The following is a 27,457-nucleotide window of genomic DNA, read 5'->3' as shown; positions in this document are numbered from 1 at the left end:
AATTTAGGTAGGCAGGGTCATTGAGCACCTGTAGATTATGCATACACGCAAAATATCAGAATGTACCTGTTCTATCTGTAGTTTGAATCTCTTACCAGTGGAGGCACTACTAATGGGAACTAATACAAGAAACTCAGCACTTGCTTCACTGAAATTTCGAAGAGGAACAGGGGTGAATCACTACTTACTTTTTCAAATGCATTACAACTGTGGGGAGAAGGGTGAGTTTCTTCAAAGCTGGCTTCTTTTGGCCGTTGAGTTGCCTATCTTCCTGCCAAGAAAAAAAATGAACATAGCAGGGCCTGGAAAGATATCAATGATTGGATCTGGTCCACAGCAACAACGTCATTGGGTTTTAGGGCAAGAAACAGGCCTTTCAGCCCATCATTCCAATGCAGCCCATTGTACCTAGCTATATTAATCCCATTTGCATGCATTGGGTATGTAGACTTGCATGCTTTGGTGATTCAATTACTTGTCTAGATGCTTCTTAAATGTCCAATCAGCCTCCACCACCTCTTCCGGCAGTGCATTTCAGACTCCAGCCACCCTCTGTATGAAAAAGTTGTCCCTCAGATCCCCTCTATAACTCCTACCTCTCACTATAAACCTTTGTCCTCTTGTCTTAGACACTCTCACCATGGGGAAAAAGACTTTTTACTATCTACCCCGTCTATTCCCTTCATAATTTTATATAACAACAATCACCCATGAGCCTCCTCCACTTGAGTTTGTATTTATTTTTTTTCTTTTTCTTTGTTTTTGCACACTTCAAACTTCTACACCCCGAAGTGTGGAGCTGCCAGTCCCAATCTTCTTTCAACTATGTTTCTGTGATGAGAAATAAGACAATTCCGAATGAGACAATACCTGGATTGAAACTGCCAAAACTATCTTAAGTTTGCTGAAGTAATACATCTACCTTTCCCTTCTGATTTTCATGGTTTACAACCTGCTTAATACTCTTCTCAGGCTCCTCTCCTCTTACTTCAAATGATGAAAACAATCACAAAACAGTAATCTAGTAATCTCATCACTACACTGCACTTCACTGCCCCTGCACTGCTACTGGCAAATGACCTTGTAATGTAAACAGAAAATCCAGAAACTCTAACAAAAGGTCTTGGAAGTGAACTATTAACCGTGTTCCCCTTTTCACAGATGCTGCCTGACCTGTTGAGTGTTGAATGTTTCCAAAATTTTCTGTATTTCTTTTTAAACTTTCCAGCATTTGCAATTATTTTTAATCTTCAATTAGTATCATCATGTTCCCTATTCTTCCTTCAGAGGTATAGAATGTTTTGAGCTTTAGATTTTGCATTGTATTCCACTCACTCTTCTTTGTTGGTGATCACTCCTATTCAACCTAGTTACTTATAAGGCAATCATCTGTTCAAAACTATGCCTGCCAATCAACTACTTGGCTAACACGAGTTGAATATATTGCAAAATTTGAAGTGGAAAACATTCTATACCTCCGAAGGAAGAGTAGGGAAACAGTATGATGCTGACATCCCTACTCCCAAATGATGGTGTATTAGCAGCTATTTTTTGGCCCTAGATAGCGCTGCCTGCTCTTCACAATCCAAAAGAGTGATGGAAGCAAATTCCACGGAAAATTTAGAAGGGGAATAAATTGGACTGTTCTTTCATGGGGTGGACAGTCCAATGAGCTGAATAGATCCCTCTTATAACTAAGATTTCACATTTTAATGCACCCAGGTGCCCCTACTTTACAGTTATTTGACTAATAGTCTTAGACCCAATTTCATTACACTCCTCAAACCAATACCTTCATAATACTGGGTTAGTATTGGACCTAATTCAGTACCTAACCATAATGGATTTCATTTCCAACCACTGCAAACACGTGATCAGGCTTTCTAATGGAAAGTGTTCTTCTTTAGAGGGCAAATTGCATATTTATTGCAAAGGGTTAGAGTTTACACATAGGGAAGTTTGTTAGGTAGTTGGCGAGGCCACACCTGGAGTCCTACACACAATTTTAGTCCCATTTACCTCAGGAAGGATATAGTAGCATTGGAGGCAGTCCAAAAGACATTTACCAGCCTAATTCCTGGGATGAGAGGATTGCCCTGCCAGGAGAGGCTAAATAGGATGAATTCTTTGAAGTTTCGAAGGATGAGGGATGATCTTATTGAAATATAAGATCTTAAGGGGGCATGGCAGGGTAGATGTTGAAAAGTTTTCACCACTAGTAGAACAGCTTTGAAGTGACATAGTTTCAAGATAAGGATCAGTCATTCAAAGCTGAGGTACGTGGTAATTTCTTTCTGCACAGGGTAGTGAATCTTTAGAATTCTTTCCCCTAGAGAGCTGTGGAGGCTAGTTCATTAGCAGCACTTAACATGGAGGTAGTTAAATATTTGAAAGATCAGGGGATTGAGAGCTATGGGCATCTAACAAAGAGGCCTGGTGTAGATCAGCCATTGTTATATTGACTGGCAGGGCAGGCAGCCTACACCTGCTCCCATTTTCTTGTGTTCTTTGAGCAATTCCCCAATCCCCATCTTGTCTTACTTAGTGACTAGTTGACTCACCTCTGCTGCTTCGTTCATCTTGGTGATCATAGCGCTAACCACATCATCTGCATCACTGATGAAAGTGCCGCCATCCCGATTTCGTCGCCGCTTCCGGTTTTGATCTTTCTTCTTCTGCAGCATCATCTCAAAATCAGAAACAAAGTCTGAACTGCAACAGAAACAAACTCGTCAAGCATAAAAGATTACCTTACACAGGATAGAGTAGGTAGAGAGCACTTTCACCAACCAAGTCCAATTCCGTTAAAATCCCAGTAACACAAGGATGGGTCTGTACATCCCCTGACCATGTGGTACTTGCAACTTTACATTCCCATTACTCGTGAAGCCTTAAGCCAGTAGATCGGGCCATCTGATCTATAATTCTCTGCCAGATGGGGAAGATCATCCCAATTGCGCAGTAATGAATTTACAGAGTGGGATTCTTTAACCTCAGATTGAGTTGTTAATTCACCATTTTTCTAAAGTGCTTCACCTCCTTCCATCCCCGGAACCTCTGAAGCAAAAATTTTCCTTTCTGGAGTGCTGGGATTCCATTCAGCATTTTCTACCATCCAAGGTGATTTTAGAACTTACTGTAAATTCTGGATCACTAAAACAATAACTGTGCTTTCCAAAAACTTCAACAAAATCACATCCCAGCACAAGAAGCTGTTGCTGTAGGAACTGAATTTTAAGACAATGTTTCTACTTACTCTAGCCCCTTTCTTCTGACTTCACTGTCTGAGTCCGACTCTTCAGCAACCATTTTCTTCCTCTCTGCCTCTTGTGCAGCTTTTTCACCATCTAGATCCTCTTGGTTAAAACCCTGAGCAGAAGGATAAAGTTTAGAGTTATGGATAAATTTCACCAGGATGTAGTCCGAAATGAAAAAAAAAGAGCTGGAAAGAGCATGCTTCAATCAAGCTCTCTATGCTCTTTCCAAAAAAATGCTTGTTGATTGCAAATGTATTATAGTGTACAACTATGACATTATGAATGCAGTCAAAATGATCTTACAGCAACAAGTGGAGAGCTTACCCTGGAGAAAATGAATAACTCATAAGCTCAATCTTAAAAATCCATTTGGGAAACATAGTTTGAAGGGTATTGCAACTTTGAATGTTGGTATAGTCAATACCTTATCTTCTCAGAGCCACTACAAATCAGATAGGCTGGACATTGAATGGCATAATTACCAGTAGATCTATTTCATTTTAAATATTGCATTACCAGCATCAAACTCCGAGGTCAAGTTCTTGTTACCAAGTATAGCTTCCTCTATACCATCAACCAAGCACTTCAAGTTAGAGAAGGCATGGGGTACAAACAGCTTCATTAAGCAAACCTGCTCATAAAGTTTACACCGCAGAACTTTTGGCCCAAGAAGCTGACGGTTACTCTATACATAGAGAATGAATAGTGATTTGATTGATGATTTTCTCAGTGCGGCTTGGCCAGCATAAAACTTGCCCAATCCAACAGATGAACAAAACTATAATAATTTGGTTAAAAGTCAGTTTGACTATTGGGTAATACCACTGCTACAAATCCTGGAATATCTCATTATTTTCCTGGGTTCAGAAGTGCTAGTAAATCTCACATTATCGTTCCCATGTGCTTTTCTTTTGCATGCATCTACACTACCAATTTCTAATCATGCAACAGCATAAACCATGCATTTAAGCTACTCCCTTGTAAAGTGAACAGGCTAAAGCATCTTTCATGTGCTTGTCCAATCTGCCAATAGACAAAGTATTGACATTTTTGTGAGATGATGGCAGTACCAAATCAGACAGCAACTAAAAAGAGCGAGTCAAATTCAACTCTCACTTTAATCTAATCAGCCAAAATTCTTTTTAATCACAAATACAAAAAAAGTACATATTTTCCCTTTTAATGGACGTGCTTTATTTTTATCGTTCTGTCAATTAAACTGACTAATAATCTTTCTTTCTAGGTTTAGTTAGCACTATTTCATCAGGAAATCTATCCATTCCACATCTATATTGCCATGTAAATGCATGTTCCTCTAATTCTCTTAATTATATCCAGCATCAGAATTTGCTAAGTTTGCAGTGGGGGGGGGGGGGGGGGGGGGGGGGGGGGGGCGGTAGCAACTTCCTTAACTGCTTCTCTGTTCAACAATCATGGTCAACAAAATAAACTACACTCCAACACTCCCCACCTCCCAAGAGTGGAATCTTGGCAGTTACCTCATGCCGAGCTTAAATGAATAGGGCCATCCCAATAACAGATGTAGATGCTTGTAGGAATTTTGAAAACAGATAATTAGCCATTGTCCGCTGTCATTGTGGAAAACAACTCCAATGCCAGGCTTGTTATCGTTTAAAAATCTCTGCCATGTGGCTGTGAAGAGAATTTTAAAGGTACTTGAATTTGCCATACCTTAAAAGCACACCACTTAAAGAAAAAGTATTTCCAAATGCTCTCTGTGGTAATACTGTAACAATCCTGAAATTTGACAGTTCCAATGCCTTGTATTGTGTGCATTAGGTCATATTCCAGTTTGTAGGAATGAGGACTAACCCAGTGGAGTAATCTTTATCATTTTACTGAGATGGTGCTGCATGCTCTTTCAGCTGGGTGATTCTCTCAATATCTCAGACATCTGGTTTTCCTCAAACAACAAGACCAAAATACCTGTTACTGCTTTTTGTGCAACACGTGACAAGTGGTTTGTGCATAACATGTCCACAAAGCGGCAGGCAGACTGAATATGTGATTGTGAAGCACTGTGAGATATCCCAATTAGGTGGGGGATGCTGAAATGGCAGTACAATACTAGATTCAGTTTATTAGGAAACACACAATAGGACAAAAGGATCTGAGAATTTAATCTACAAGGGTCAGACGTAAATCCAAAGAGATTGAGAATATAAAACTCACTTGCTCATAATAAATCTAAAACACAGTATGTGCTACTGAATTTACAGAGTTGATTTTAGAACTCTCTATTTAAGAGCTAACGTAGGTATGATGGGCCAAATGGTGTATTGTAAACATCGATGAGCCTAGTTAGCCCAAATAAAGTCTCGAATAGAAAGATATGGCGATGGTTGGAATTGAGAAATAATCAGTGATGTACAAAGTAAACACTGGCTGAATGTCAGCTGATCTATATCTCCCAAATAAATAATTTGCAGCCCAAGTATTAGTACTGGCTAAGCGTTTTGAAACTCCTGATCATCAGTTTTCAGTTGTATTGGTGCTAGACTATTGGCACTTGGAACAGCAAACCTCTGACCAATTACTAGAACTAGAACATTATATATTAAAGGGCTCAGCACCTTTCTAAGTAGATAAACCAACAAGCCCAGAAAAAATACATCCCAGGCCATTAAAAAAGCAACGGAAGAAACAGTGGAGACATTAACCTTGTCTTAATTACATGGAGAGAGAACAGGTGCAGGAGGATTGAAAAAAAAACAATGTGCTACTTTTGTTCAAAAAGGAAGAAGAGACAGACTGACTATATGCAGGTTCATTAGCCTAACACTCCTGGGAAGCAAATTATTAGAAAAAACTCTGAGGAATGGAATAAATTGTTACTCAGAAAGGCACAGATTGATCAGGAACTATTGATACAGTTTTGTTAAGGGAAGGTCAAATTGATTTTTTTTTGAGGAGGTGTCAAGGAGGGATGATGATGGTATTGCATTTGATGTACCTATATGGCAGAATGATCAAAAACCAAAAGCCTATGGCATCCCAAGGAATGCAATAGGTTGGATGTAAAATTGGTTCAATGACAGGAGGTAAAGGTTAATGGTCGACAAACTATCAAAAGTTTTAATCAAGGTGTGTAAAATTACAAGATGCTTGGAACTAATGAACAGGAAGTACTTTTTCACTTGATTAAGAAGTCAATAACAACAGATGAATAACTGAGTTATTATATAGGATTATGTAGGAGAACAGGGTTTTTTTCTTCTCTAGAATTATGGAAGTTTGATTCTGAAACAAGTATAAAGGCAGAAACCCTCATCATATTTTAAATAGGATCCGGAATAGCATTCAATTTGCCATAAAATAAAGTTTAGAAATTCGATGCCTAAAGAATTTTTTCATAGTTGACAAGAACAAGGTAGGCTGAAGTGTCTCCTTCTGTAAACTTTTATGATAAATTGAGATTACTTGGTTGTCAGAGCAGGCTAACTGTCAGATTGAAAATGTTGTCTAAGAGTTATTTAACGTTAAAAATAGACACCAGTATTTTGTATGTTGTCCTCCTAAGACTACAAACATTCACTACTTACGTTAACGTTGTGATTTTCAAAAATTCTTTGACAGAGTTTAATGATTCATTGGAAGTTTAAAACAATCAGCAGGGCCTTTTTGTTTTTAATTCAGTGGTAATAAATCAGGTGAACCAGAGTATTTACAAACCAACTCTATACGTACTGTAAACTCTTCCCCTTCATCATCCGATTCACCAAAAATGTCAGCTATCAAGTTTCCAACACCAGTCCTGTTTTGAGGAAGCAGAGGAAAATGTTACCAGGATACCCATAGACATTTGTCCTACCAATAGGAAATATTATCTATATGTGAGGGACTATTCTCTTATTCCACTGCAGTGCCTCTCAATGAGTCGCAAAGTCACTGAGCATTGGTACATAACCTGTCGTGGTCAATGGAAATCTCTTAACATGGGACATCTCCAATAGAAATTAATCTCCACTAAAACCTAGGCAACTGACAATTCTGTGCACACACTTGGTCAAATGGGTGGAAATAATTTAGCTCCAATCCCTATGAATTCAGACATAAAAGCAGCAATCTGGCTAGTTGGTAGCAGAAAACCATACTGCCTGCTGTCACCTGTTGACAGTATCTTGATCTCCTGAGTCCCATGGCACAACCTTCACTCAAATACACCAACACAATTCAGGCTGATACAATACTGAGGAAGGGTTACATTGGAGGTTGGGTGCCTTTGGTTTAAACAGAATCCCAGTGTGTTTCTCTGGCCAGTCATTAAACATCTCATGAACTTAGGAGTTCTCCTGCTGAAATGCCAACATTTATTCTTCCACCAAAGGTGCTAAAGCAAATTTACTCACTGCTGTTTGTGGTACCTTATACCCTGGCTGGCTGCCTATAAAACAATGACTGCATGATAAAAACTTTCCTATTTTTTTAAACAAAAGACTTTGGAAAATTTGATGAAGCGACGAGATGCTACTTAAATGCCAACTCTTTCCTGCTTTCATTAAAATAATGTTAGATAATTTCATAAGATATAGATCATTGCAGAGAGGTATTTAGAGTCAGAGTGATACAGCATAGAAACAGGCCCTTCGGCCCACACCAAACACCATCCACCCATTTACACTAATCCTACATTAACCCCTTTTTTTATTCTCCCCAGATTCTCATCAATTCTCTCCAGATTCTATCACTTCTAGGTTATAAATGTTTACTTGCTGTGAACAGCAACATTCAACCCACTGAAACAAACTGGGGATACAGCATAGGTCTTAATGACTGATAGTAGCATACTTATCTTACTTCACCTGCAGTCAAAATGTATCATTTATTCAGAGTCTATATTTGAAATGTGTTTCCAATTAGCATTTCACCATATTATGCTTTAAAATGTGGGGAAATACTTTTTTTGGCTTATTGACTATGAAGTATTTTTGAGATGCTATCTAAATGCAAAATACCCTCAAATACCTATTCAATGATCCTTCAATTTTTCTCAACATCATCAATGGACACTATCATAAATCCTATTCCAAAGCATAGAAACTGGATTATTCCTGCCTACTTTACAGGCATAAAATCGGAACCCAATGGTCCAAGGTGGCACAGAATCCAGAAGCTGATTCTACAAAGGGGCGTTCACCATCCACCATACTAGTTGGGCTCCTAGCCATTCTTTCTCATGAACGAGAACTTCAAAGTTCTCAGTCTCTCCTCACAGCTGGCAAGTCTTGAGCTTGGTAACCGGAACTGCATCAAATACTTCAGCTGGGTCCAGTGACTGGTAGAAATTCTTTGGGGCAGATTTACAACCTAGATATAAAATTGGTACTGTGGATTATCCATTGATTTTGGTGGATTTAAAAATGAAGCAGATTAAAAACAAGCTTTCAATCCACAGGAACAGTTATCTATCCAGCTATGATATTGAAAATTCATCCCATACTTCAATGCTGTGTCCACCTGCTGTATGTTCCAACTTCTGTTTGGGTTTCCTTTTTGCTTCAATACCAAATGCTGTTCATTTGAATGAGTTTTTCACAATGCCCCCAGATCACTCTCCTGTGTTGGGTGCTATAGTCCTGAACCATTTTGTTGAAGTGAAAAGGGTAAGTTGCAAGCGCTAGATACCTAGTGAATGGAAAACACCAAAACTGTCACTGTTTGTCTTTTCTCTCTTTGCTGCTTTTGACTGGCTTCTGCATATTTTTGCACATACTTTATATTTCCACTGTTAAGTTCCCCACCTTGTATTGTATTTTTCCAACATTAAATACGATTTGCCACATTAACCCATCTACCTGCTTTCCTTTGTGCTCAGTTGACCTAAATAATGTTGCTTGAATGCACTTCCCAGCATCCGTAAAGATAGGGGGACATAAGAGATTCTGGAGATGCTAGAATCTGGAGCAACACATACAAAATGCTGAAGGAACTCAGCAGGTCAGGCAGCATCTATGGAGAGAAATAAGTCCTGATGAAGAGTCTCAACCTGAAAAGTCAACTGTTTACTTCCCTCCATGGATGCTGCCTGACCTGCTGAGTTCCTCCAGTATTTTGTGTGTGTGTTGTCTGTAAAGATGGACATCCTTGCTTCTGTTCCCTAGTTCTGTATAATTTATATGCACAGTAAACAGTAACAGCTGCATCACTGATTTTTGATGATAACAGTTCCATTCACAAATATTGGTTGTTTTCTCTTGTTTAGCCAATTTTCAACTTGACTTGCCTTCTGCACCTTTCTCTCGTGGCCTAATCACTGTGTGGTACCAAAAGGCTGGCTGAAGTCTGAATAGATTACATTTGTAGAAATATAATCAGTAAGGTCTATAACTCTCATATATTTGTTGTTTAAGGCTTCATACCAAGCCACAGAGCCATACATATTTACAACACAGAAGCGTCTCATATGTGCTAATAAATCAAGACATAAAAATCTTTTATGAGCCAAGATTAATCTCACTCTGCGTGATCCCCACCTGCTTTTACATTATACTTCTGTAACATACTTCATACTGTTAACAATACAAAATTATGGACTGTATGCCAACAATAAGCAAAGAATTCTAATTTTAGCCTCCCTATTGACTAAATCCCCTTTGATTCTATCTGTGCAACTTTTCAAGTCCAACAGATATGGAGAAAGATCAAATAGCCATATGCATTCTAATGTCCAGCACACCAGCATAGAGAAACTATTGTACACCCTTAGCTCTAATACACAGTACAATGAGTGTAGCAAAGAATCCCGAAAGTAGCAAAGAATCCTGACCTGGACTTTATCAGTGACACTTTGCCCGCTTTCCAAAAGGAAGAATACAGCTTTTTGTTTATACAGTATCTTCAATGCAACATTTTTATCATCCCAGCAAGTTAGAAACTTAATGTACACCAGTCTTTACTTAATGGAATGCTGAATAATAATTATGAAGCTGTGAAGAGTTTGCCTTGTTATGTGAAAGTTAAATAGATTACAAATCAGTATGTTACTTAAGAACTGGAAGAGGATGAACTTAATGGCACTCGAGTATCATGCGCCCAGTCTCATTTTTTTTAAACCATAAATAAAATGTCATAATGCCAAATGATTAGCCATCAATGAGCAACCAACATCTTGGAACATTATACTGGTGTTAATTGAAGAGTGATAAGATATAGCAAATTAGTAATAACGTAACAGAAACAGCAAAGAAATGCGAGGTGTGGGAGATACAAGAGGGATATCCATAGAGGAACTTAAAAACTGGTTAATAATTGGAATTTTGACATATTCTTCAAAGAAAGAAGTTTGAACAGCATTCTTGTAACAGAGTTATGATAGAACACACCACAAACAAAAGAAAGAAAAAAGCAGAGACGGGCTAACAGACAGTAAGGGGTGGTCAAATAAGGCATCAGGCAAATACAAAAGAAATGCTGAAGAGACTGTTCTATCAGCTCTCCTGTATGAATGACAACTTTTTGGTCTAAAAGCGGAGGATGAGACTATACCCTCTTTTCCCACACCTTACAAAACTAAAATTACAGAAAAAATTTTTGGTTTTAATCCTCGTCAGAAGGGCTTGATAGCAATAATTTATGATTTAATTATGAAAATTCCTTCAGAACCACTGGACAAAATTAAGAATGAATAGGAAAGTGAACTCCAGACATCTATACCTACAGAGACTTGGAAGAAAATTCTTCATTTAGTTAATACATCTTCAATGTGTGCCAGACATTCTTTGATACAGTTTAAGGTAGTTCACAGGACCCATATATCAAAAGATAAACTAGCTCATTTTTATCAACATATAAATCCTATATGAGACAAATGTAAATCGAATGTGGCTTCTTTGACACATATGTTTTGGTCCTGTCCTCTTTTGGAAAAATATTGGAAAGACATTTTTAACATTATTTCAAATGTATTGAAGATTGATTTACAACCTCATCCTATCACTGCAATTTTTGGTTTACCAAGGATAGAATCTGGCCATTTATCTGCCTCCGCTAACCATATGATTGCCTTTGTTACATTAATGGCCAAACGATCCATTTTGCTTAAATGGAAGGATCCAATACCCCCTACTACTTTTCAATGGTTTTCTCAAACTATATCATGTTTAGACTTGGAAAAAATTAGGAGTGGTACTGTTGATCCTTTGCTTAAATTTGAGGAAGTTTGGAGTCCATTTATTCAATATTTTCACATGATATAGATTCCCTTATAATAACCTTTCAATTTAGAGGAACGGAGTTGATGACATAATATTGCTCTGTTTCTATTGAGAAATTTTAGTCCAGTTTTTTTTTCTGTTTTTTGTTTTTTTTAAAAAAATTTTTTTCTTTAGTTTGGTTTGATATATTGTTTATAATTTTTCTTATTGTTTTGTTTTTTTTTCTTTTTTTATATTTTATAATAAATCTTCTTCTTTTATATTATATTCATTCACTAACAGATCATTGGACCTACAGATTTTTTTATACTCTATTGTTCTTTATGATTATCCATGTCATGATTGTTCTCTTGATCTCTTTGTATTACATGTATAAACGTTGATGTATTAATCTGTATTAATTTGAAAACTAATAAAAAGATTGAAAAAGAAAGAAAAGAGAATGAGAGAAATAAGCAAGCAAGAACAACTGATACCAAAGGGTGCTATACATATTCAATAAATGAGTTAAGAAAATGCATAAACGTATAGAATATTGCATAACTCGAACTTAGTTGGTAGCAGTTGAGTGGTTCACATCAAATTACAGAAGCATTAAAATGCAGTACTCACACCAGAGTGCTTCAGATAATGATTTACCACAGATGAGTTAGATAATTTTTTTTTCCCCTCATGAGTTAGTCAACAGACAGCAAGGAAACAAAATTCTCTTATAGACAAAACACCTTGATGTAGGATGCTTTTCTTCTGTGATGCCTGACTTAAATTTCTCCTATTCCCTACACTGGTTTATCTATACCCATCAGCATTTCAGCCTTGTGTTAAATGGTTAATGGCTCTGCTACCTTATCCTGGTGGCATACAGGAATACATCTGTAACTTAGTGTTACTCCTTGGGACTGCAGCTGTTGTTATATGGCACAGCTGAGGAGGTCTGAGCACTGGACTATTGCACTGAGTGCTCTTCATGGTTCAACAAAACATACTATGAAGAGTCCATCAGGATTTACTAAAAGCATTACAAAACAATCTAGGATGGAGAGTTGGGGAAATAATGCAATGTTCCTACAGTAATCTCATCCTGGCTTTAGGAGCACATTTCACTTACTCATCCTCAGATTCACTGTCACTGCCAAAGAGACCAGATTCAGCTTTTTGGGAGGGCTGCTTATTCTCCTCATCACTGTCAGATAAGATGGCCTTGGACTCTTGTTTTCCTGGTGCAGCATCACTGTCAGAATCCTCGCCAGCAGAAAGAATGCGTTTTTTCTTAGGAACTGTATCACTGTCTGAGTTGGAGTCCTCATCGTCCGACACAATGCGCTTTTCCTTTGGAGCAGAATCACTCTCTGAACCATCACCATCAGAGAAGACCCGTTTTTTCCTAACACCCACGTTGCTATCAGAATCCTCAGCATCAGAAACAACCTGCTTTTTCACACGAGTGTTTGAGTCACTGTCGGAGTCATCGTCATCGGAGGCTATACGCTTGGCCTTTGAGACGTCAGCACTGCTGTCAGAATCGTCATCGTCTGAAACGATACGCTTCACTGGAGCAACATCGGCTTCGCTGTCCGATTCCTGGCCTCCTGAGACAGCCTGCTTTCTCTTTACATCACCAGCTTCACTACCTGATTCCTCCCTATCCGAGTCAATGGCACTTTTCTTGGTGGGTGCAACGTCACTGTCTGAGTCCTCACTGTCCGACATCAAGCGAGTTTTCTTTGCAGCTGTGGAAAAAAAAAAGCATCTTATTTAGACTAGTCCTACACATTGTGCCAGGTTCTTAACCATTTGAAACACTTATTTGTTCTGAGTGTTGGGAATGTGGTTTGATGGGCCAACCACACACACATCCTTCACATAAGTATGACACTGCAAGAGTGACAAGCTGATTTCTCATCTTTTGATGCAGCAGTTACCATAGTGAGTGACGGATGGCTCCACATATCACTTTTAGATGAATGCTTATTTAAAATAACACACATAAAAGCTACCCTCGTACCCTGCTGGATACTTACATTTATTGTGGACTTCTTTCTCATCCTCACTATCAGAAAGTACTGGCTTCTTCCTTTTCACTGAAATAGAATAGCACTGTATTAGCAAATAGATTTGGCCATGGAATTGGTTGGTATTCAGACCATTCACCCTAACACATCTTTGCCAAAATCCACTTCCCTCTGTCCTTTCTCCATTCTACTATAAAAGCCTTTGGTTAAGTTTCACTTGTTGCACCATCAAATACTTGGTAAAAATGCCCTATTTCAATGTTAAATACTTACTGTCTCAAGCAATCATATATACATACAATGGATATATTATTCTTATGAAGAGTTCCCGAGTTCAATAAAACAAATCATTAAATGTCATGTACATCTAAATTCTGCTTGTTGCTAAGCTTCAAAAGCATATTTGGTTTAATTTATGGACAGTGAATTAATCCAACATAAATTAAACCCACTTCTGGGAGGCAAACCTTGATAGGACTTATTCACCAATTAAGGTATTAAGGAATTTGGTTGGCCATTCTTTCTGCTTCACTCATAGTTTTAATAGTACTGGGGGAGGCAAGGGAAGGCAGTGATATTTAGTTCTTGAGAAAATCGTATGTCGCTTTGATTGGTGTTATTGAATAGATATATTGGCTTTTCCTCGCGCATGAGCTGTGATAACAATGACAAGTTTCCTGAATGGAGAACATTAGAAATAAGGCTAATTGTCTTGTCTGACATCCATATATGTACTTTCCAATGGGGTGCAAAGGATAGTGGTCAAGAACAAGAAGAGCTGGACCCTTCAAGAATTCTAATGTCATTATTCCTGTCCTGTCTGAGATCTGTTAGTACAGAGTGAATACTGAGCTATGATTATTCTGGTCTGAAAACTCAGTACCAAACCCTATGTTCATTCACCAAAGAATAACCTGCACCCCTTACAAGAAATGAGATTCTGTTAGTTATTCAGTGCCTCAGGCTAAAATTGAAAACAAAAAAAGAATCCTTCTGAGAGACTGCTATGCTAATATATCTGGGACACAAGAGGAAATCAGAGGGACAAAACAAATATAAACTATACTCATCTTTGCACTTCAAAAAATGCAAGAGTAGCTCATCTCCAATTGACCAAGAATAGCTTTGTGCTCCAAAGTACTTGAGGGACCCCATGAACAAACTACAGGAAATATCATATTTATGCCAAAAACTTTAATTGCATCTCATGTCCCAAGTGAGACCACATCAGCACGCGACGTCATGCGTAAGACTGCTCCCAAGCCTCCACTTGTGTGCTGCTTTATTCCAGACTCAGCAGGGCTGAGCACCAAACACCCAAACCACTGATCATCACCACAACATGAACTAATGCAAGCAGCATTTCATCCCAAGCTAATTGCAAGAAAGGTCCTACTTTAAATTTCAAACCAGCTGTGAAAATGATATCATGCTCAAAACTAAACACATGCAAAGCTACAGCAGAATTGCTAACATTTTAAAATAGGGGGCAATATCAATGCCTCACCCAAGTGAGTCCTCTACAGATGGGCTCATTACGCAAGCATGGAGTACATCACTGTGGAGCCCAATACTATCCTTATTGAACATAATGAGATACTTTACAAGAACGCTATTAGGATTGACAATGAGCACTTTTATTTCTCTCCAACGCAGAGGTACAAATCAAATATCAAGCCTAATCAATGTGATTCCACAGGTCACAGCTTTACCTACCTTAGATCCAGGGACAAAATAAAATATTCAAACATAAATCCTGTGACCATATGGATTTAGGCTGGTCAACAAAGATCTGAAAATACATCGCAAGGCTACAAGAGAATACCTTTGAGATTTATGTTAGCATACCTTGTGCTTCTGAAGTGCATAAATATTCAAGAATTAAGTTAATTTAATATGAATAGTAACTATACGATACTACGGGGGCGAGTCAAGCACTATGGACTTAGAAAAGATAGAATTAGCTTTGAGAAATATCAGCTGAGCTAATAGATATTGGGTACAACATACTTAAAGTAAAAATATAATTTGCAGGTATTCTATTTATGTGATAAGATTTTTAGCATAACTACTGTATTTATTAATTTGTCTCTTTTTCTGTTGAAACAAGATGACAGTAAGTAAATGTAATAGATTGTTAGATTAAATCACCACATCAGAGGAGTTCAAATAATAAGGGACTGGTGCACATGCTATGGAATCTGCTCAGGATGCACAGGATATAATTTAGGTTACCATGACATGAAGGAGACATCCAGGCCTTAAGATGTTCTGTAGAAGGAAGAGAATGTATTCTCCATTTTCAGCAATAATTTAAACAATAGAAGTACCTGTTTTTTCATTCTCCTCTTGCTCATCGTCACTGTTGGAAGCCCTGAGAGGGCGAGGACTGTCATTATCACTGGCTGCTCTGCTCTCATGATGTTCAGGTGACACCTTTGCATCCTTTTCACTGTCTGTGTCATTCATTTGATCGTGGCTCCCTTCACGCTCTCCTCCACTTCCTTCATTTGTGAAATGATTCTCTTTATCACTACCTGCTTCATCATCTGATGGTTCAATGCTGCGAACTTTCTTGATATTTTCACTCTCAGAATCAGAGCTAACATTATTTTCCTCTCTGCTTTGTGGGCGGCCAGGACCATCACTGTCTTCTGCATCACTCTGATCTTCCTTGTGGCTTTCGTCCTGAAACATGAGCAAAATGAAAGCTTGCAATAACTGGGGTTTTAAAAATCCATTAACAGAATTACTATATGCTATTTCAGAGGCTGAAAAAAAAACACACAAATACAAGGAACAAGGGGACAGGGGAAAGAAATCAGAGGGAATATTATGAAGAACAACGTCAAAGCTTTGTTGAAGCAATGAATTTTGGTTAGACTTGTAAAGGTAGAAACAAGAGGTGTTTGCTCTAGAGATTAATATACTGCAATCATTGGTGAGATAAGAGGATGGGTGGAAATACACTAAAGAACAGAGCTGGAGGACAAGGGAATGTGGGAGGGCAGGGTAAAAGGCTGGAAAAGATTGAAGGCATAACAAAGGTGAATGTCATGAACAGGAATACAGGAATAAAAATAAGAAATGAGCCAGTTTTGCAAGCTTGCCCTCTCATAAGACACTAGCTAATTACTACTTGCTCACTCTCCTGCCCAATATCTAGATTCCTCTGACGCTCAAAAATGAGAGTCTTAAATATACCTAACAACTTAATATCTATTGCCTTCAGACATAGAAAATTCAAAGAATTTTAATCTTCCATAAAGGAAATTAGTACTCTGTCCTAACAAGTCGACACCTCGCCCTGAAACTCCATACACTCGAGTTCTAGATTTTCTGCTATGATGAAACAGCCTCTCAGAATCTAATTTGTAAATCATTTTCAGCACCTTATATATTTGAATACAATCACTTTTCCCCATAAATACATAAAAACAATCCTACTCAAACCATCCAAAACAAATATATTCTTCCTTAGATACCAAACTTTAAACAAAAAAAATCCCCATAGAATTGTAGGAATACTTCCTTCTTAAGTTTCAAAATTAAGATGAGAATATTGGTAATGGGAAGAAGGTTAAGCATGGTTGATCCACACAGTACAGCAGGTAATGCCTTTACCAGCAGCAAAAATTTCTCTTCTAATATACATGTTCCATGCTCACAGCTTTATTTTGTCATTTTTAACCCAATGGGCTGTACACACACGTCAAGACCAAAGTACAAGCTTTCCAAATTCAAAATAGTGTGCTTTGCAGAACAAAACATTCCAAAGGAATGCTCAGAGATCGAACTAGACAAAGATAGATGCAGAGCCAGGAAAGATAAGTATTAGGAGACACCTCCTCTAACCCCGTTTATTGTATTCAATGCTTTCAATATCACTTCCTCTAAATTGGTGAGACCAAGCACAGACTAGGTGACTGTTACGCTCTCCTCATCCAAAATCAGACACTGCAAGGTCAAAGTACAGTCAAAGTAGTCTAGAAAGATTTTGAGAGGCACAGCTAAACACATTGCATGCCAGATCTGCTCAAGTCTGTGCTCATTGTAAACTTAGTGTCAATCAGTTCACCACGATCTTACTTAATGGCAGAACAAGTTTGAGGGGCCGAGTAGTCAATTCATGCTTATAATTTGCGTATTTGTATGTTCAAGAGCAAGTGTGAAGATGACAACAATCTCAGAGACAGATTATCCATTGACATCTTCTACAAACCCACTGACTCCCACATAAACTTGACTACATCTTTTCCCACCCTGTCACTTGCAAGGATGCTATTCCCTTCTCTCAGTTCCTCTGTCTCTGTCACATTTGTTCTCGTGATGAGGCTTTTCACTCCAGGATATCCAAGATGTCCTAGTTTTTCCAGACAATGGGGTTTCCTCCCCCACTGCTATTGATGCAGCCCTCACCCGTATCTCTTCTATTTCCCGTTCATCTGCCCTCACCCCATCGCACCCCCCCGCCCCCAACTGATCTCCCTCCAGGCACTTATCCCTGCAACTGCACTAAGTGTTATACCTGCCACTACACCTCTTCAGGTGTGAATCAATCGGTGTCATTTATTGCATCCATTGCTCCTGGTGCGGCCCCGGTGAGAACCGATGCAGATTGGGGGAAATTGCTTTGTCAAGCACCTTCGCTCTGTCTGCCGAACCAGCCAGGATCTCCTGGTGGCCAGCCATTTTAATTTCACTTCCCATACTGACATGTCTGTCCATGGTCTCCTCTACTGCCAAGTGGAGGCTAGATGCAGATTAGAGGAACAACACCTCATATTCTGCCTTTGTAGTCTCCAACCTGATGGCATGAACATAGACTTCTCCAACTTCCGGGAACCACTCCCCTCTGTTCCCCTCTGTACCCTTATCCTACTGGCTCTATCACCCCATCTCTTTCCCCTCCCCTGCCCTCTCGATTTGCTCATCACCCACATATTCTTCTCCCCCCCCCCCCCCCCCACCCACCGTTCCCCTCCTCACCTCCTTCCCTTTATTCCATGGTCCACTGTCCTCTCCTATCAGATTCCATCTTCTTCAGCCCTTTGCCACTTCCATCTATCACCTCCCAGCTTCTTATATCATTCCCACTTCCTCCCCCCTCACCTGCCTATCAACCCCCTTTCACCTGGATCCACCTATCACCTGCCAGCTCTTACTCTACTCCTTCCCCCCACCTTTTTATACTGGCTTTCTCCCCTCTTTCATTCCAGTTCTGATGACAGGTCTCGACCCAAAACGTCGACTGTTCATCTCCCTCCATAGATACTGCCTGAACCACTGAGTTCCTCTAGCATTTGTGCATTGCTTATGATGACGACAGTGCTGGAGTAGAGTGTGATCGGATCAGGATGGCAAGTCTCTCACCTCAGTGTGATGGCCTACACTGCTGCCTTCAGATGCTGCACATTGTTCAGTTGAGTCTTCCTGATCATCTGAGCCTGAATTATGTTCATCCTGTACTGGCGTTGCTCCACCATCATCTATTGAAAGTAAATTAACAGTTACTACCACCATAGCACACTACCACCCAAATTCCATATAGCCAAAACTACTCTATTGGTTGCATACACATTTTGGGATGCCCTGAGGTAACAAGATTCATTCTTTCCCTGTGATCTATTGAACATGTGAAGGGTGAACCAGCTCTTGCTGAACATAATGTGCCAACTGCCTTGTGACTATACCATGGTCGTAAAAAAATTACAAAACAAACAAACGAACTTCCTGCACTTCAAATAATATCATGGCATCATTTATGTGGACAAATGGGAATTTAATGAGCATTGTTAACTGCCTGAACGTTGCTGGCAAGGCTAGGATTTAGCGAGAAGATGGAAGTGAGCAGCCTCCATTGTGAAGGTACTCCCAGTGCTGATTGATAAGAAGCTCCACCCAAGATTTTGTCCTTGCAACAATTTAATACTGACAACTTATTTCCAAATCAGAACACAAGGAAAAGAAGCAGGAATAGAATCTATTCCTCTATTCAATAAACATAATGGCTGATCCAAACTTGGGACTTGGCTCCACTTTTCTGCCTGATTGCCTGAAGCATCAATTGCTTTTATATCAAACTTAGACATACTTGAGCATCTCAGCATCTACATTCCTCTCAAACTGAAAATTTCAGTTTCACAAACCTCAGAGAAGATAATTCTCTCTCAAATTTGTTTTAAATGCCTGATCTCTTAATCTGAGATTTTGCCCCTGATTCTTTATTCGCCCACCAGGTAACAGATCATCACAGCATACACCACGTTAAACCACCTCAGAATTTTCCGTTTCAGTGAGAGCTTTGTTTCATTCTTCTAAAATCCAGAGTGTAGTCCCAATCTCCACAATCATAAGACAAACTCAAATCAATCTAATAAACCTCCTCTGCATTGCCTTCAAGGCAAGTATGTTCTTCACTAAATTAAGCAGCCGAAAAATACGTGCAATTCTCCAAGTGTGATCGCACCAAAGTCCTGTAAAGTTGCAGTGAGACTTCCTTATTCACATACTCTATCCCAACATTCCATTAGCTTTACTAACTATTTGCTCACCTTTACATGACAATTTTGTATTTCTGGGATGGAAAAACCCAGACAGATCTGAACAACATTTTATAGTCCCACAAAATCTAAATTAACGGTCTGCTTTCCTATTCTACCAAAATACATAATCTCATGCTTCCCTTTATAATCTATCTGGTTTATTTTTGCCCACTCACTTAATCTATTTCCCTTTGCTGATTTGGTGCTCTTCTCACAACTTACTTTTCCACCTATCTTTGTATTGACAACAAACTTGGATATATTACAGATGTTCCCTTCATCCAAGCCACTGACATAGATATTAAGAAAAAAGGCCTAAGCAGAGATCCCCGAGGAACTCCATTAGGTACAGCCTGCCAGTGTGAAATATCCCAAATTGTTCCTGCATGTAAACCAATCCCCTAGCTATGCTAATGATTAAAAAAACCTTTGTGATGCTGAAGGTCAATCACCCAATAAGTCTGTGCCAGTTCTATACAGCAATTCAGTTTTCCTACTCTTTTTCTGCAAATTATTTCCCTTTATTGTTAATTCCTCCTTGAAAGCTCTGATTTACTGTTTCCATCACTCTTGTACTAGATCATAACTGGGTAAAAATTTTTCCTTTGACTTTGAAACATCTAAATACTAGTTGGGTAACTAACTAATGGATTCAGTTACCCTCTATTTACCTATCTATTCTCTCTTGTGCATTTCCATCAAATTCCCTTTCAGCTTTCTTAGCTCCAAGGAGAATAAACACTGTTCTTTCTTTCTTTTTCAATCTTTTTATTAATTTTCAAATTAGTACAAAATAATATATATAACATTAGTAATTATACATATGGTGCTAAGAGATCAGGATAGCAATCATAACAGTTAAAATATATAATCACAAGGAGTAAAAAAAAAGTAATCTAGACCTCCTGTTCTCTTATTAAGTGAACAAATACAAAAGAAAAGATTGAAAAGAAATGAAATCTAATTATATGAAAGGACCCCCAAATCAAAACAAATATTGATAATAAACCAAAAGAAACCCAAAAACTTCAAAAAATAACTGGACTAATATTTCTTCAATTAAAAAGAAAAAGAAACATTACTATGTCGTCAACTCCGCTCCTCTGCATTCAAGGGTTATTGAGAGGGATCTGAAAAAGTTCAGCTTATATCATATGGAAATATTGAATAAATGGACTCCAAACTTCCTCAAATTTAAGCGAAGGATCAACAGTACCACTCCTAATTTTTTCTAAGTTTAAACATGCTATAGTTTGAGAAAACCACTAAAAAGTGGTGGGAGGCATTGGATCCTTTCATTTGAACAAAATGGATCGCTTGGCCATTAATGTGACAAAGGCGATCGTACGACAAGTAGAAACAGACAAATGGCGAGATTCCATCATTGGTAACCCAAAAATTGCAGTAATAGGATGAGGTTGTAAATCAATATTCAATACAGATGAAAGAATGTTAAAACACTGTTTATCCAGTAGAAATCTATCATCCCTGGAACCATTTGAGTAAATATTTTCTGTACTCACTTTCAGACCTTCACATTCTTCTCAAAGTGGATGATCAGAATTGAACATAATACTCCAACTGCAGCCAGACCAGTGTAATATAAGGATTAGAATCAAAAAAATTACAGGAAATTTACCATTCAGCAGTGTCTGTGCCAGTCAAAAACGAGCTACCCACCTAATCTCAGCTTCCAGCGCTAGGTGTATAAACCCGCAAGTCACAGCTTTTCAGATACACATCCATGTACTGTTTAAAAATGATAAGGGTTTTGGCCTCTATCATATCTTCAGGCAGTAGGTTTCAGACCCCTAACACCCATATTCCCATGCAAGGTAGAAGGAAGCCATTCAACCCATCATGTCTATCCCAGCTCTTGGATCAATCCTTTCCCTCTACTTTCTTCCCTGTAACCTATTCTTTCTCACATTGACTTCTTCCCTATGTTACCACCCACCTCCACTAGGGTTAATTTACTGTAGGCAATTCACCTAACAACCAGTAGATCTTTGGGATGTGGAGGAAACTAGAGCCACGTGGTCATGGGGAGAATGTTAATTCCACAAAGACAGCGCTGAAGGTCAGAATCAAACCCAGGCAGCTGAATGTGTCTGACAGCTGAACTACTTGCAGCGTCACTGTCATCAAGGTGAAAATGGTTTTCCTCGTCTCTCCTCTTACTCTTTTATAAATTAATTTAAATGTATGCCCTCTAGTTTATGACTTCTCTACCAAGGAAAAGAGGTCCTTCCTATCAACACTATTTAGACACCTCATGATTTTCTACATTCAGTTATGTCTCGCCTCAGCTGCCACTGTTCCAAGGGTATCGACCTTAGCTTATCCAGTCTTTTCCTGCTGGCAGAATTTTCCAACCCTGGTCCTTGTAAATCTCTTCTCTGGCCTTGCCAAGAGAAGTACATCTTTCTTATAATGTTGTGATTAGAACTGTGTGCAGTACTCAAGCCACTAGTGTTGTGTACATTTCCAGCAATAACCCTTCTACTCTCATATTCCATGCCTTGGCTAAAACAAGGCAACCTGTGTGCCTTTTTTTAAAATCACCTTGCCCACAATCTGTGAATGGACACTTCAATGCTCCTTTGTTCTTTCACACCATTCAATACCCATCTATTTACTGTATTATAGAATTTATTGTATTGTAGCGTCTTGTAAAATTTCAACAAGTGCATTCCCTCACAGCTCTTTGCATAAAATTCCATTTGTCATTTTTCTGACCATATGACTAGATAACTATACTTGCGATGTAAAGTTTTCCTGTCACCACCAACCATGCCAGCTCCTTTGGTATCATCTGCTAAATTTGTTATCAATCCCCCCCACATTTAACTCTAAATCATTGACTTATAAAAATAAACAAAAGCTCCGTGTTTTGTATTCTATGCTTCTATTTATGAAGCCCAGGATCCCATATGCTACATCAACCATTCTCTCATCAGTTCATGTCACCTTCAAAGAGTCATACACATTTGCTTTTAGGTTCTTTTTTGTTTAAATTTAATTTCAGGATCTGGGCATCAGTGATAAGTTTCATCTCCGTTTTTGAAATTGCTCCATGGCCTTACCCTTCCCCATCTTTGTAATCTCCTCTAGTTGTATATCCCTCTGATATATCAATGCTCCTTTAATTCTTTCACGAGATCATGCCCAAATTTAATTGCTCCACTACTGGTCACTTGCCTTCAGCTATTAAGTCCCAAAGCTCTGGAATACCCTCCCTAAACCTCTCTCACATAGCGAGTCAAAGAGAGGTAGAGCTTGGAAGCAGGCCCATTGAGTCCATGCCATCACATTAGGGGGAACTTAGAGTGGCTGATTAAGCTAACCCACACATTTTTGGAATGCATCAGGGAATTGGAGCACCCAGAGGAAACCAACATAGTCACAGAGAGAACGTGCAAACTCCACACAGGCAGCACTGAAAGTCAGAATTGAACCTGGGTTGCTGGAGCTGCAAGGCAGCAGCTCAGCTGGTTATGCCATTGTGGCATCCTAAAATCAACCATTTCTCTTTCCTTTTTTTAAAAAAGACTTAACTTAACACATGGCTCTTTGACCAAGCTCTTGGCCATTTAACCCAATCTCTCATGTGACTCAGTGCCAAGTCTTATTTGACAATCCACAAAATGCTTAATATTGTACTACTACTGAGCATACTTCACTGACGCATCCAATCCTCTGATGCCACCACTGGTACTTTGTATAAATACCATACTTCAATTCTTTGTTGCACATAATCAACAGTAACAAGTAATTGTATGTATCTTAATAGTGACTAACTACACATTAGGGAATGGAACCCAATAATTTATTCAGAAATATCTAGCTGTTTTATCTGTAATTAATATCTTTACAGTAAATATCAATGAACCTGGTCCTTCGAGGAAGCCACTGGCTACAACTTCTATTCAGAATTCTTTGCATGTACCTCTTCTGAGGTTGCATATATGATTGTGTTTTAAGTAACAAGATCCTGAATGATTTAATCATCCCTAGGTCCAGACCACTGAATAAATCACTGACTACATGACACAAAAATTTACAATCCCTTATAATCCATGATTGTTTTTAAAGAGTCGATTTTGTACCTTAAAAATGATTTTAATCTGTACTAGAATCTCTGAGCCCACTCAGGACAATTTTCCTCTGTAAAAAAATTGCTTGACTTAAAGAGGCTGTTGTGGCCAATTGACAGGATGATCCAAATCAGTGAGGACTCGCACAAGAACTTGTAAGTTGTTTAATAACAAATGGAGTTCTGGATTCAAAATCAAACTAAAATGACATATTTATTAATGGAAAACTCAAACCCAACTTGTGGCTGAGTTCATAAGCATATCTGAGAGCTTATAAGCCAGACTGTTTGTCAGTTAAAAAATCTAGAAAGTTTGGATTCCTCACTAGGGGAAGATACTTCAGTTCAGACCCAACTAACAGTTACATTTACAAGGCAGTTTTCAGTAGAAAGGGTTAGACAAAAAAGAATCTACATAAACCTCCTTTCAAGAATTTAGTACATCTTAAAACACCTCAGATCCAATTATGTACTTTTTTTAAAGTAAGATATGAAACATTATAGCCAATTTGGACAAAGGAAAGATCTGGCAAACAGCAATCAGGTGGTCAAGACAGAAAAAAATCCTGTACTCATCTTTGAACAGTACCATCCAAGTAGTTTTACATGTACAACTAGTTTTACAACTACTTCTACATTCAAATAGTTATTCGTTGGTTATCAGCTTGGTATAGCAACTGCTCTGCCCGAGACCGAAGAAATGACAGAGTTGTGGACACAGCTCAGCACATCACTGAAACCAGCCTCTCCTCCATGGCCTCTGTCTATACTTCTCGCTGCCTTGGTAAAGCAGCCAGCATAATCAATGACCCCACCCACCCCTGACATTCTCTCTTCTACCACCACCCCCCTCACCCTAATTGGGCAGAAGTTGAAAAGCCTGAAAGCACATACCACCGGGCTCAAGGACAATTTCTATCCTACTGTCATAAAACTATTGAACAGACCTCCTGTACGATAAGATGGACTCTTGACCTCACAATCTACCGTCATGGCCTTGCACCTTATTGTCTACCTGCATTGCATTTTCTCTGTAACTGTAACACTTTATTCTGCATTTTGTTATTGCTTTTCCTTTGAACTACCTCAATGTACTTGATGTGAAGAAACAATCTGTATGGATGGCATGCGAAATAAAGTTTTTCACTGTACCTCAGCACATGTTACAATAATAAACCAATTTACAAATTTGTTGATCTTCCCTTCCACAATACCATGGTCCACTCCTCCAAGTCCATGGTCCACTTGTCTGCCCAACAATAGTCAACTCACTCATTCAACAACAAAGGTTAACATTTTCATTTTTTTTTAAAAACAGCAAGAATTGTTTGCAACTCTTTGTATCAGATCATTGACTTCTGAATTTTTTTTCTTTGGAAGGTTCCAAACCAACTCTTCCTGTGGAGATCAGGAAATCACTAACAGCAGCTTCTGAATTTCTGTGCTTGACTGTACATATATACTCTAAAGGTACTTGGAGTTTTTCCAAGCTTGCAAACCTTGAAACTTTTAGGCTGCAGTCTCGATTGTGTATTTGCATAACCTCCTGTGCCTGCCTCAACACTTTATGTTCTATAGCTGACATCAATCAAGTGGAGCCTGCAATGTAAAGATCAGTTCACACAAACACACGCAAGCCCAAGTTTGCAACCAAGCAACTGGGGATATGCTAATGTTTATAAAAATGGAAGTCTCAGGCCCAATTCAAAGATATGAATGACGAACACTGACAATTTCACTGTCAATCCAATCTATTTAACACTTTGCTCTGGAAAAGTAATTAACCTGAAATGGACTTGTTTCTGTCTGTACAGTTACTGAACAACCTGGTGAGAACTTCCAAGTTGCTTTTGATTTGGAAATACATCTGCACTATTTTGCTTTTAGTTCGTTGTTGTCTCCAGCTGAGCAGGCAGACACAGCCACAGTTAACCAATTAATCCAAAAGACATCACTCTACTCCATTAAAATATCAGCCTATACTACATTAAGTGTACGGATCAATCCTGTGACATAGAACCATCTGACCCAGAAGCAGATGCCCTGACAACTTTATGATTATATAGAACCTAGGAGATTACAAGAATTTTGAGTTATGGAAGTTCACCATTCTAGGAACCAGTCTAAGAAAAACACTCTGAAATGCTTCCCATGCATTAATACATTTCCTTAAATAGGGGGCCAATACTATACTCATTACTCTAGATGCAGTCTCACTAATGCCCTGTGCAAGTTCTGAATTTGCATATTGTTCTTTCACTTTTCAATCAATAGATATCCTTTCAGTAGTCTGGACCTCATGATTTACAATCCATTCCCTGAACATCTTCCTTTTTTTTGACTCATCTTAAACCTGGTACACAAATCACGCTTCCAGTCATTTGTTCTGATATTCAGTTATGTGGCTTGACCAATTTCAATTATTAGTGAATTGTTATGTCGAAATACAGACTCCTGATGATTGAAGCAAAAAAACAAATCGCTGGAGGAGCTCAGCGGGTTAAGCAGCATCTGTGGAGGCAAAGGGATGGTCGACGTTTCGGATCGAGTTCCTCCAGCAGTTTGTGGGCTGCTCCAGATGCCAGCATCTGCACTCTTGTGTCTACATTACTGATGACTGACGTGTTTGTGCGCTCGGGGGGAGGGGGGGGGCAGTGGTAACCATCGGGCCAACGTAAGCTGTGGTTGCGGGGATCTCTGAGCAGGACAGACTCCGATCCAAGCACAAGGGGCCTGGAGCCAGGGTTCCGCATTCCCAGTAGCCCAGCACCCAATGATATATCCCCCACGCCCACTCAACTCTTACCCTCTCCGTCTGGGTAGTACTCATCCTCCAAATCCATGGCCACGGGCAGGTGTCAGCCCGCTTTAATTCAGTCCCAACCCCACACACCCAGAACCCCGTGTATATTTGCAAAATGGTAACCGCTGCTCCGGCCTACATACCCCGACATACTGCGCATGCGTGAAGGTTCGGAGGTCGCTGAGCACGTGGTCATCGCCGGCTGCGGACGCTCAAATGAGAGCATGCGCAGACTCATCAAGTGCCGGCGCTCATGAGGGAGGCGCTGGGGATGTAGATGTGTGGGACATGCGAGGGGGCAATACCTTCCCTTTCACCTTCTGTCACACCATTTAGGGAACCAAATTCTTCTTTCAGGTGAACCAACAAAGTTTTTTGTACTTTTATTTGTACTTTTATTTTTTTTTGTACTTCCTGGAATTGTCAGTATTGTCAAGTAAAACATTAAGGATGTAAGAAGACTGTGCTAGAAACTGTTAATGTAGGACATGGTCGGCGTGTCGGAAAACGTCCATGGAGAGTGAAACAATGCTTCCAATCAATAGTTTTTCATTGGAACTGGAGGATATA

At 39.1% G+C, this 27,457-nt stretch overlaps 1 protein-coding gene across 1 annotated transcript in view; it reads right to left on the bottom strand.

Moving 5' to 3' along the window:
* LOC127572017 (protein IWS1 homolog) overlaps positions 1 to 27,040 on the bottom strand; it is a 43,259-nt gene extending 16,219 nt beyond the window's left edge. Inside the window, exons 1-9 of the mRNA XM_052018817.1 lie at positions 26,891 to 27,040; positions 18,817 to 18,932; positions 15,774 to 16,131; positions 13,453 to 13,512; positions 12,540 to 13,161; positions 6,966 to 7,032; positions 3,257 to 3,369; positions 2,562 to 2,712; positions 189 to 271 (exon numbers count right to left, since the gene is read on the bottom strand). Of these exons, the coding sequence (XP_051874777.1) occupies positions 189 to 271; positions 2,562 to 2,712; positions 3,257 to 3,369; positions 6,966 to 7,032; positions 12,540 to 13,161; positions 13,453 to 13,512; positions 15,774 to 16,131; positions 18,817 to 18,932; positions 26,891 to 26,927 (1,607 nt within the window). The 5' untranslated portion in view covers positions 26,928 to 27,040. The remainder of the gene's footprint in view (positions 1 to 188; positions 272 to 2,561; positions 2,713 to 3,256; positions 3,370 to 6,965; positions 7,033 to 12,539; positions 13,162 to 13,452; positions 13,513 to 15,773; positions 16,132 to 18,816; positions 18,933 to 26,890) is intronic.
* Between the last annotated feature and the right edge of the window lie 417 nt (positions 27,041 to 27,457).

The sequence above is a fragment of the Pristis pectinata genome, chromosome 6, assembly GCF_009764475.1.
Source record: "Pristis pectinata isolate sPriPec2 chromosome 6, sPriPec2.1.pri, whole genome shotgun sequence".
In the NCBI taxonomy this organism is placed as follows: domain Eukaryota; kingdom Metazoa; phylum Chordata; class Chondrichthyes; order Rhinopristiformes; family Pristidae; genus Pristis; species Pristis pectinata.
The sequence above is the reverse complement of the archived record's forward strand: the minus strand, read 5'-3'. Positions and strand labels throughout refer to the sequence as shown.